This window comes from Falco peregrinus, chromosome 9 (assembly GCF_023634155.1).
Source record: "Falco peregrinus isolate bFalPer1 chromosome 9, bFalPer1.pri, whole genome shotgun sequence".
Lineage (NCBI taxonomy): Eukaryota > Metazoa > Chordata > Aves > Falconiformes > Falconidae > Falco > Falco peregrinus.
In genome coordinates, this window is record NC_073729.1 from 37416633 (window position 1) to 37429055 (window position 12423).

General features: G+C 45.5%; 1 protein-coding gene across 1 annotated transcript in view; it reads right to left on the minus strand.

Annotated features, from left to right (window-relative positions):
* Positions 1 to 7295: 7295 nt before the first annotated feature.
* The window catches only part of AHCY (adenosylhomocysteinase), a 28884-nt gene continuing 23756 nt past the window's right edge, over positions 7296 to 12423 (minus strand). Inside the window, exons 9-10 of the mRNA XM_055813706.1 lie at positions 11903 to 12097; positions 7296 to 8274 (exon numbers count right to left, since the gene is read on the minus strand). Coding sequence (XP_055669681.1) covers positions 8143 to 8274; positions 11903 to 12097 — 327 coding nt within the window. The 3' untranslated portion in view covers positions 7296 to 8142. The remainder of the gene's footprint in view (positions 8275 to 11902; positions 12098 to 12423) is intronic.

Here is a 12423-nt window from a genome sequence, read left to right on the forward strand (position 1 = left end):
GTCCAATTAACATCTCGATGACTATATCAAACCAGCTCTAAACACCTCACAGTTTCCCGAGCTAATTACTGCAACTTTCTATGAGACTCCAGAAGGAAAAAAAACAACTCCCCATATCAGTCTTCAGGATATTCTCACAGAAAGAAAGATCTGATGAAAGGTAGAAAACAACTTTTTCCAAGTTTTATAGATGAGCCAATAGTACCTGTGATGCTGCTTTGGCTGAGGGTGATGAAAGATCCAGTGAAGTCCTTTGAGATGCAGAGATAGTGCTAACTTCATGATGAAATGAATTATGGGAGAACCAGATGGAGAGTTGTATAATCAAACTGAGGAGCCAAGAAAAAGCTTGTACATGCTATGCCCAAAGCTGACTCTGTGGGAGCTCTATTTTACACTGCAAAAGTCACATCATCTTAGTCTACAGCAAACGCTTCTCGGAGTGTTGTGCGGGAAACTGTTCATGAGATACTGCAGTCTTGAGGTCACTCACTGTATAGGTGTAGACATATAGATGACATCCAAGACCAATGCAAAAAAACATTAAATCAAAACATTTTCCAAGGCATTTCAAGTTGAATTAGACCATTCTATAGCCAGAAGTGACTCTATAAACACATAAATAGACCAATTCAGCATTTGTTCACATCCAGCATCCTATTTAACTCAGAAAGACATGAATCTGAGTTGCAGAATAAGGGCTGGGGAAAAAAATGAGCACTTCACATTTTTTTCTGTCTACTTCTGAGCTCTGAACTGTTGCCCTTCTGGACAGCCTGCCCCACACAGCAATCTGACGTGCAGAAGGAAACACGTGGGATGGCCCACTGTGCTCACTGCACTGCAAATCCCAGCTGCTGCTGCAATACCTGAAACAGCTCGGCCAGACACCTCACTTCCAGAAATGAAAATGCCCAGCAAACAGCTGCTCATTTCCAAACAGAACCATAACCTTAGATCTATTGTAGTACATTTAACAGTTGAAAAGAAATAATTTCTTCCCATGTCAGATGCAAACCACTGCATGCTTTTCTAACTGTGGGGATGAGACAAAGTCCCATCTTGCTTTTGATGGGCAGCCCACCAAAGGCAACGAGTGCCATCCCCCAGGCTGCTGAAGGCTACAGTTAGCAAGTCATAGTAATGCAGCTGGGGGCATCACAGGTGTGCCCACACACAGGCAGCGCTCCGCCTTGGCCCTCCGCCAGCACTGCTTCCATCTCTGGTCGCACAAACTCCACTTGGAGCCATTTCACCTCTCCTTTTGCCAGTATCCAGACTCCACTAAGTATTTTTCAATGGCATCATCAGCTCCAGTCCATCAGTGCCAGTATGGCGCAAAGCACGGGAACACACACAGCAGACCTGCCTCACTCTTGGTAGCTCCTTCAGGCTGTAAAAAGGAAGCAAAATCCTGTGGCTCCTCATCCAAGTCAGTCACTCAGCCAGCTACAGGACCCGTTGTGACATCCCAACACTCGTAACATGTTTAATGTCATTCCTGAACACAACAAAAAAAAGACAACGCCCGCCCCAGCAAGCTCCAGACAAGAGATGCTGAGATGCTCTGCTGGGGGCCGACCCAACAAGCTGTAACGATGCTCTCAGTTCCTTCAGACCCAGCAGCAGCTTGAGGACCCTGCTGGCAGCAGGACCCTGCTTGGCGATTTCCATACAGCAACAGCAAGGGAAGTTTTATACCTCGAGAGGATTTGGTGGGGTTTTCTTCCCCTTCCCCAGCAAATCACCCTGATCCAGGGGCCAAGACACCCAAATGTCAATCTGGCACACCGGGTTAGTTCAGGTTTTTCTCGTCCTCCAGAATCAAGGCGGGTATTTTCTGCTTCTGGCACAATTATATTTGAAGGAGCTAAGGAGAGGGATATGGAAGTTTGCCCCCTGGGAACTGACCTTCCCAAAAGGCCCCATTCATCAGCGTGAGTGCCCAGTGCCATGAGGGACATCAGGAGCACCCGTGCAAGGCTGGCACATGTGACATGGGACCCACAGGAGACCGTCCCCATCTGGAGCAGCAGCACCAGAGCAGAGACACACCCAGCAGCCTGAAGGAGCAATCCATCACTCTGAGTGCCCTTGTGAGATTTGTGATGCACGCAGATTGCTTTCTGAGGTTAAACAAAGATTTCACTGGGAAACTTTTCAGATGATATGCAGATGGCCAGCAGATGGCTAAATCCCTCTCCCAGAAGAAAAAGGAAGCTTTAATCATTTCTGCAAGATTTTTCAGTGAAATGAAAAAAAATATTACAATTGTTGCATGGTATATACACACTTAACGTCTATCCAGGAAATCCTTAGAGACTAAATCATCATCTGAAATATGGGACTCCTGAAATGGCTGCAGTGGTGTCATAACACAATTCACATGTGGCATTCCTTTAATACACATAAAGGCAGGGAAAAACAAAAACACAGCCTTCCTCGTGATCCAGTTCAGGCCCCTGTGGAAATCAGTGGAAATCTTCTATTGACTTTAATAGACTTTAATAAACACCTTCATCGCTCACTGTCTACGATCAGGTGGATTTAGCTAATAACAGTGTTCTTGTGGCATCCTTGCTGGTTTTGGCAGGTTCTTAAGCTAAATATCTTTCATGATCTCATATGGGCTCCCCTTCACTCCACATAGCTGCCTCAAATTGGTAAACAACATTATTAGGTAATTTATAACAGTAATAGCCAGCAATCAACTATGAGAATATACATTCTCACTCTTCCTTGTGTTCCATAACAAACAACTGTGACATTTTGGAAGGAAAAAAAAATCAATTCATTAAAGGCTAATGATGTTTCAACTTATTGGTGAAAGACAGCAATTCTTTAAGTCTTCTAGAATGGAAACTGTAGCAGATGCATTTAAAGTAATTCAGCAGCCTGGGGTCCTGTGATTCAGTTTGTAATAATTTCTCCATTTAGGAGCCAAATATTCAGAGCACTATGTCAGCATACCAGACAGTCTGCTTCCCTTTATCCTCTCCAGACTGCTCAGCATCCCTCCATCACTACTGCTTTCTTCTGAGTGCAAAGGCTCGGTCAGAGATGTCATTCTGTATCTACAAAAGGGCATCTCAGCAGCAGGTCAGACAACACCACAGGCAAAGGCATTGACTGCCAAAAAGGGCCAAAAGGAGTTTGTATCCCATTATTCATAAAATACACATAGGAAGCAAGTTTCAAAGGGGAGGAAAAACAGGACCACCGGGTGTGTGTTCTGAGTGGAAATCAAGTGAATCATGCAAAGCAGATACCTGCAATAAGCACCAGCTCAAGACAAAACCCTGGCGTCAGCCTGATTACTGAGCATTTAAGGTGCTTCCAACATCTGCAATAGTCAACTGAGATGCTGTGCAGTTTACTTCTAAAATGCTGCTGTTCCATCAGGGAAAAGGAACACATGCCTATGGATGTGGCTCAGTTAATGTTCCCTTTGGGAAATGATTTCTTAGCTGATGAAACCAAAAGCAGAGGAGTAACATGTCTGCTGAAAAGCGTCCCCGGACTCTACAGATGGAACAAAAAGTAAAAGCTTTGCTATAGACTTTCTAAATGTTCTAAAGAGTTTAATCCCTCTACGATGGAATTTCAGGGAATTGGACAAGCAGGAGGGATGTCAGTCCCCATCCAGTCGAAAGGATGCTGCAAAACCTTACACCCTTTCTTTTTCCATCCTATTAAATTCTAGAAGTATTTGTCCACAGGAGGTTTGGTTTTTTTCTTCTCTCAGTCTTTTGTTTGTTTTTGCTTTTGCTAAGCTGGCGTGCAAACTACAAGCACTCGTGAAGGGTTAGTGATTTTAAAAAAGGAAAAAAATACTTAATTGTAATTGATACTTCTTACAGTTGTGTGAAGTTGTACAGTGGCAAGCAACGTTACTACAAAAACTACTGAGGCTTTGCAGTGTACATTTGCATTTGATTTATCTTAATGAAAAAGCCCCAGAGGCTAAAAACCACAATTAGCTTCTAAGAAGCTTCATATCAAGAAGCGCTGTCATGGGAACAAGCTCAGTCATGAATCACAGTCACAGCAGAACACTCATGCACCCGCCCTTGGTGCCACGGTCCCCGGGGCTCCGTACGCCTCCCAGTCCCCATCACACAGAGCATCCCACCAGGCAAAAAATAACGAGCAGGACCCAGCAAGACTGTGTGGCAGATCAGTTGCTGTTTAAACGTCACGGAGACTTGTGCATCTAGCTGAGATAAATGGCAAAATCGGTACAGCCTGTACTCTCTTAGTGGTGCTGACTCGCCAGCGGAGGGAAAACAGCAGCAGGAGCGGCCGTGATTGAAAGAGAATCGGGCTCTCACTGGTGACAGTACCAAAAACTTTAAAAGAAAAGTAATCTGAAAGACATTTGAGGAAATATGTGATTACTTTTCTTGGCCAAGTCAGAGACCTGTCTAAAGACCAGGAGTACAATCCTTCACCATTAATTTCATTTTACCACCAGGGTCAACCACCTGCAGGGGCAGGCTGCCCGAGGCAATGGCGCCTGTTCCCAGCCTGGGGCAGCCCAACCGCACCAAAGGCAGGGGCTGGAGGAAACCACTGAAGGCGTTAAAGTGAAATTGGACATTGCATTAAACGAGAACTTCTCCCGGTGTGGAAAAGCATCAGTCAGGTCTGGTTTAGCATTACTTAATTACGGGGGGTGGGGGGTGTGTCCTGATCTACTTCAAACCCCCTGTTAAATTAATAGTTAGAGATAGCTACATGTGAGGAAAAGATACTAACTAGAGCAGACTCTGGCATTTCCCAGTTCTCGGCCAGTATTTGGGGGACAGTGGGGCAGGGGGAAGCTGTAATCAGCGTCAGTTCCTAGCTTATGCAAGAGAGCACACGCTACCTCTCCGCACTCCTCTGACACACCGTGTGCACTCTCCCAGACTGGATCTCATTTATGCACAGCTGGAAATCTCACTTTTATTTCTGCCTTTCAAAATGAGCCCGCCAACAGGATTAAGAAAGTGGCTGATGAAGCGAAGGGCTTCATCGGAGCCGTGCCCGGACAGCCCCCGCGCCACGCCAGCCAGGAGGGCTGGGTGCAAGAGCGAAGGTAAGTGCACCACCCGCTCACCCACACAGGACCTGCTGAGCTTCACAAAGCCCAGTATGAAATCTGCCTTCGTGCCCGCCTGGCGCTCTCGCCCCCTCCCCGCGAAGGTCTCCGCTCGCAGCACGGCACCCGGGACCCCGCGGCTCCCGCCTCACCCCTCCCTGGCACATCTGCTGCGCAGCCCCACGGGGGGAAAGCTGGACTCTGTCACTGCCATATGACTCACCACGCCAGATGTGTGCCACCCGTGAGCTGGTGCTTGGGGTGTCGGTGCTGGGGAGGGGGCACTCGCAAGCCTCAATACCGGCAGGTGCTGGGCTCTCCTCGGTGGGATTGTTCTTCGTTCACCAGCTCCAGCTAAAACCCCGGTGAGGTAATCACAGCGGGACTGACCACCCATATCCAGGGAAACAAGATGATTGACCTCAGGCTAGACTGAATACTGAATTAATTGTGTGTAGATTAAAAATAAAAAGACAAGAGAAAACAGCTTAAGAATTAGTAGTAAATGATTTAGTGAAACTCTCAGTAACAGTTGTGATCTCTTGCCAATGAAAAGCAAGCAAGCAATAAGGCCAAGTGTTTTAACAGAATCATTCAGGTTGGAAGACACTTAAGATCATCAAGTCCAACCATAAACTTAACGGCCAAGTCCACCACTAAACTGTGTCCCCAAGCACTACATCTATGGTCTTCTCAACACCCCCAGGGACAGGACTCAACTGTCTCCCCAGGCAGCCTGTGCCAGTGCTTGGCCACCTTTTTAGAGAAGAACTTTTTCCTTGTGCCCGATCTGAACCTCCCTGGTGCAGCTTGAGGCCGTTTCCTCTTGTCCTGTCGCCTGTTACCTGGGAGCAGAGACCGACCCCCCTGCCCACAGCCCCTGCCAGGCACCTGTGGGGAGCAACAAGGTCCCCCCTGAGCCCCCTCCTCTCCAGGCTGAGCCCCCCCAGCCACCCCCCATCAGCCTTGTGCCCCAGCCCCCTGCCCAGCTCTGAACATGCTCCAGCCCCTCAGCATCCCCCCTGCAGCGAGGGGCCCAATCCCGCACACAGGGTTCCAGATGCGGCTGCACCAGTGCGAGCACAGGGGGACGGTCACTGCCCTGGCCCTGCTGGCCACACTTTCAGATACAAGCCAGGATGTTGCTGGCCACCTTGGCACACTTTTCCTTCAATACAGGTCAGACACCTGTTGAGACATCAGCAGGGAGCCAGGACATGAAACAACAATTTAACATCTTTTTAAAGGAATTCTGCTGCTGCTACACCTGATGTCATGTTTCAAAGTCTTCCACCGATTCTGAAAGGCTTCAGAAACAGAAGTGAAACCTGCACACTTTACTGTAAAGGGTATTCAAAACTGCCCTTGGGGAAGAGTTCAAACTGAAGCAACACATGAATTTCACCAAAGCACAGCGCATACCATAGCAAGGGGTAAGATGACCCCATCCAGCAAAAGGCTGCTAAGCTGTACCTAAACAACAGCTACATGGTGCACAACAACAGCTGAACAAAAATCTCAAATGCCATCTTGCATTAGTGCTGCCAGTTCACAGCCACGCTGTTGACAGGTACTGGGCATTGCTTCTCTTCTCCAGGCAGCACTAAACCACAACTGCACTGCAGGGAGCTGGAGGAACAGAAATTCTGCCAGTGTTTTTATTATTGTCTGTGTTTGATCTACTCCTCTCCAACCAATGAAACACATCTAGCAGAATATATCTCAAATACATTTTATCAACTCAAGCCATGTTTCAATTCAAATTGCCACACTGTCAGCTTGCTCTGTATTTTCGGCAGCAAATCAGATTTTCATGAGTGTGATTAACAAAAATGCTGTGCTAGAACCTCATTAGGGACTTCTCTTCCTTCTTGCAGTGATGCTTTAGTGCCCTGCAAAGCAGACAAGGTGTTTCAGACCCGGTCTGGGGTCCACTGAAAAGGACAGTGGCAAGAGAGGACTTCCATGACAAAGGGAGATAAAAATCTGTGTAGGCAGAGGGCAAGAGTGTTTTTCTGTAAGTTTCAGCCCTTCAAATATTGAAATAACCTGAGGAGCAGATTTTCCCAGCTCAGCTATGTGATGCAGGCTAGCCACAGCACTGGCTCTCACCTTGAGAAAACCCCATGCAGATACATTAAATATTTTCAGTAGCTTAAAGATCACACAAAATCCATGGCAAAACCCAAAGCATCTCACAACACAAAACAAGTCAGGCCACAGTCAGATCTTTAATAAAAGCACTTTAAGTGACAAACAAGATACAGCAGACATGACGACTGAAAAATCAAGTTGGGGGTAGAAGTGTGCTGCTGGTGTTTTCAGAGGATCAAACAAGGTCCCTAAACCTAACCAACATCCCCTCAGTGGCTTCCCAGCTGTTCACAACACACTAGAAGGCTGCTAAAAGAGTCACTCTTGCCTCACCCCTCCTTGGTGTGGAAGAAGCACAGAATGTTCTTTGTTCTAACCAAAACCAATGGAGTAAATTCACCCAGAAAAAGACTCCAGCTCCAAGTCCCCAAGGAGATTAAGTTGATTCTACAGAAAGGAGACCGAGCTACCTATACTCCTCCATACTTCCTCCAGTTTTGCAACATGCACTTCAGCTAGGGAACCTCTGGGGAGAGAAGCCTGACACTGCTAGCCTCCTAATAGGATTCATCTAATTTGAGCAGGGCATGGCATTAAGCATCTCCCTGTAGAAACCTTTTCCCATTTTATTGGTTAGTCTGTTCAAAAAGGCTGTCAGTCACATATTTGAAAATGCTTAGTCTTGTCATTTAGCAGTCTTCTGCCCTGCTCCCCGATTGGGACATTCGGAGCCAGTACAAGGTGTGTAGGATCCTTTCCACCATGGCATTAGCTAAGTAGCCAATCCCAAGAGTCAGTGATCCTCCTTCACTAACAAATAAGGCCCTGAAGCTCCCTCTGTAAGGGGAGGGGTTCTGCAGCACTGAGAGGGGTACAGCAAAGGGCCTGTTCTCGGACGCCCAGCACACACAAGAGCTTTGGAAGGTTGTATCCCTGCACTTTGGTCTTTGGGTAGTGCCACCTGCTCAGTATCTGTAGTGGTCTGGCTTGAATGGCCCATCTCTTGATAAGCCTAGGTATTTGGCCTGCTTGTCACTCAGCTTCGTCAGCTTCACACACAGTTTATCCAGATGAGCAGCAGCCACGGCTTCATCCAACTAGAAAACAAAATATTGAGACAGGAACATTAGCAGAACAGAATCCTATTAGTTCAGCAAGTCATGGTCAATAGCAAGAAATAAGTATGTGAAAACCAAGAGCAGCCCTAAGGAAAGCTTAGGCTGACACAGACGAACAGACCGACCGCTCTTTTCCTGCCAGCATCCCTCACTTGCTTGGGCACATCAGCATCTGCTTTGAGCACAGAATTATGTTCAGATGGAAAAGCCCCATACTTTTGAGGGAGTCAAGTCTAGCTTAATGAGACAGACAACTTTACATAATCAAGCTCATTTCAATCTCATTTACACATTCACATCCATCCAACAAGAATGGAGATCAAACTATTCAGAGATAATATCCAGTGTAGTAGAATGGTAAAGCCTAGTCATTTTTCCACTACAAAAGACACCTGGACATACTAGACTATAATCTTACAATTTCAGGTAAGTTCTAATACTGGGGGGAAAAAATGCATCTCTTTTCCAGATATCCTATCTTAGGGGTACATGTATGAAGAATCGGTAAATCAGCAAGAACACTAGTATCTATTCGCACTGTCATGAAGAATAAAGACAAGGTGCACTGCAGGACACCAGCTCAGAAATGTTGATATACTCGCTTTATCCCAGAGATGTCAGGCAGACATGCAAACTCAAGGGATTGAAAGAATTGTGAAGTTACAAGACAGTTAAATGCTACAAGAGATAGGTACAGAAAAGTCAGAACACGAACAGTAAAATGGCAAACCAGCTGCTATGTCAGAGGGGAACGTGCAGCCATACAGGCTATTCAAAGATAGAAAGGACACCAGCAAGAAGGGATTGGGTGCTCCCAAGTTACAACAGAACAACAAGCGTGACCACCATTTGTAATTACTGCAAAATACAAGTAATCCTTGCTAAGGAAACAGATACAAGGTAAATCTAAATTCCAGCAGCATGGGAAAGACTGGCAGTATTTCCCCCATAGTAAATCAATAGATGTGAAAGGTTGCATGTTTGAAGGGCAATAAATCAACAAAATATTCAAGGGCCAGATCTTCAGCTTGTGTGAATCAGCGCATCCTAAATGATTCAATAATTAGTGCTAGATTTCCTACTCAAAGGGAGCGTGGTAAGAACTACTCTGAAGTAATCCCACTGTAACGAGCCAGGTAAAAGCTACATCTACACAGCGCATAAGTCACCACAGCTCAGCCTGCTCACAGTAAGTAACATGGAACTGCCAACATCTTGTGAGAGCCAACACAGCCAGAGATGTACAAGACAAAATTAAAAACATAAGATGAAGTGGTTGAAGAATGTGGAAGTGAACCATGAAAGCTACTAAATGCTACGTAAGTGTCAGAAAAATCATGAAAGAAAAGCTAACTGGAAGGACTGTGTTTCAAAGGGAAACAAGTATTTAAGCTTAGTAGATTCTGACAGAAAAAACCCAGGAGGGTTAAAAATTGAATATGTATCTGGTTGACTAGACTGACACGTGAAGATCTGATAGCTGTGTTTCCAGCAAGTTTAAGACAGATTGCACCCATGTAGAAGAATGGCTGCAGAAGCGTGGCCACAGAATCCCTAAAGATCTGCACAACCCAGGCCTGGAATTAGAATTGTGCTGAAGTTGTTGTGCTGAAGTTAACAAGAAAGTGGCCTTGATCTATTCTTGAATCCTGAGACCAAGTAACTTTGTTGTGCTAACAGGCTGTGGCTGTAACAAGCTGCAGCTTTTAGGGAAGACAGGTGCAAGGCCAAGGGAGATAGGGAGCGGAATGGGAATAAAGGGAGTAACAAACCGCAAGGCTAAAACATAGCTAACTCAAGTAGCTGCATGGACAGAATGCTTGTTCTAATCATGATAATTAGCGGTGTGAGAGCAGCGTGTGCTTAGGGGCTAATAACCAATTATATGTTTGCTTTGGGAACATGCTTGTGTATCGAGTCTATATAAGAAGTGTTAGAAGCTAATAAGGATGAGCAAGATACATAACTCATATTGCGTAATTTCTTGACTCCAGCGGACCCCTCTCCCAACACACCCACTTGAAAAGGAGCAGAGTCCCGACACTTCCCAAATCAGGTTCTCAAACTGCAGCACAGATGTTTCACAACTGCTTCACCTTGGGAACTTCAAGATTTAGATAAAAAGGTACGTAAATTTAGATGAAGGTAAGCTGACATTCTTACCTTAAAATCAGATAGCCGAGTATAAGGATGGACAGATTTAGTCCAAAACATGGACACAACAATTTGCCCAGATTTCTGGGAACACACATTGCAGAAACATGTGCATGTTTGTAATAGCTGATCATCAAAGTGATATCCTTGCAGTCAAAGAAAGTGCAATGTAAGGTACTTGGTAATTCTTCAATTCTTCATTTGTACCTCAAAGCTACTGCACAGAAAACGGAAAGGTACTAGCCAGAAAATTACCAGAGAAAGCTCCTCTGCCCATATTTTGTTAGTTCTGACAAGGCAACTGCTTTATTCTTTGAAATTTTCTATGGAGCACAGATGGCAAAAAAAGCATTTTGTCACAGTATATGAACCTGAAGGGACCACTGCCATATGCTCCATTAACATGCAACTCCATTTGTAACTAACTGACCTGGGTATTACTTCTCATTTCCAGATCAAGTGTCCTTACTAAAAGTTGTTATTTAGGAAGAGGATAAAGCTACATTTTATTAGCAACATTGGACTATCATTTTGGAGATAATTGTCAACAAAACTTTTCCTTTGAAGATGACTGTGTGTCAGCTTGCTGATCAACTCCTACGTTGTATTTCTGGTGTGCTTTGCTTGATCATTAACAGATGGTTTTGGAATCTTAAGTCCTTCAGCAAACACTTCATAAAAGAGCCCAGACATACACATTTTACTTCCCAAACGAAAATATTTCCACATTTAGTCTCACACCTGGTTGCACTCCAAAGGCAGGGGGATTTAAGTCCAGCATCCTTTTCAATGACCGTATCTCAAATTCTCAGGCTTGTTTTGGAAAACTAAAACCAGGTTAGTTTTTTAAAAGGCAGCTGCGAGTTGTGACATGATCCAGATTTTTCCAAGAACAAAGAATGCAGAGACAAGTTTAAAGGGAAACCTGAGGGAACTGTCATTAGTATTTAATGGATCTATTAGGACCAGTTTGTGATAAGCTCTGCCTATGTGCAAATGGGACCCAGATGATCAACCACAGTAAAAGCGGTTCCTAGATTCACTCCACGCTCAACTCTGCCCCTCAACTTGAGGCTGCTGGACAGGCATGTGAAGCTTGCTGTGAAGCTGACATTCAGCAGAAGGAACAAGTTGGTTGGGAGAAGCTCCCCGAATACCTTGAGGCAGTACAGGGTTTCCCACCACCTTAGGGAAGAGCCCCAGATCAAGCTATAAGGTAACTGGACACTCCTATCACAGGACAGACAAGTCCCAGTTCTCCACAACAGATTAACCCCAAGAAACAGCCCACTTTGACTCAGCATCACCAAAGCCAAGCATTCAGAGGGACAGAAGCTCCCTGCAACAACATTCAGTAGCAAAATTAACTCAGGCACCAATAAAACAAATCTACACGATCACACCTGAAGCTGGATTCCTTACAAGCTTGCATCTTCCTGCTGCTCTAGCTCACCTTCTTCGGCAGGAAATGGACTCCGACAGCATATTTGTCACTATGGGTCCACAGCTCGATCTGCGCCAGCACCTGGTTGGTGAAGGAGTTGCTCATGACGAAGCTAGGGTGACCCATGGCACAGCCCAAGTTGACCAGTCGGCCTTCTGCTAGCAATATAATGTGACGACCGTTGCGCAGGGTATAGCGATCCACCTGGGTGGGAAAAAAAGCAAGAGCGGTGCAATGCCAGGATGAAAAGAGCATTTTAAATCATGCAAAGCTTTGTGGGCTTTCCTCCCACATGAACAATTCAGCAAAGGGCTTGCCACACAGACTTTGATTACAACTGAGACACCCCTCCCTCAATTCCCAGCCAGTGTTTGCAAATCCTGTAGCTATTCTGGGCTTCACACAACATAAATCTTAGCATCTGTTTCATATTTAACCAGCTATCCAGTTCTTCTGGCTTTCCCATATGCATGTCGTCTCAGATAGCTGTGGTGGGGCACATGCTGCTAGCAGTAAAATGCAGTTCAATA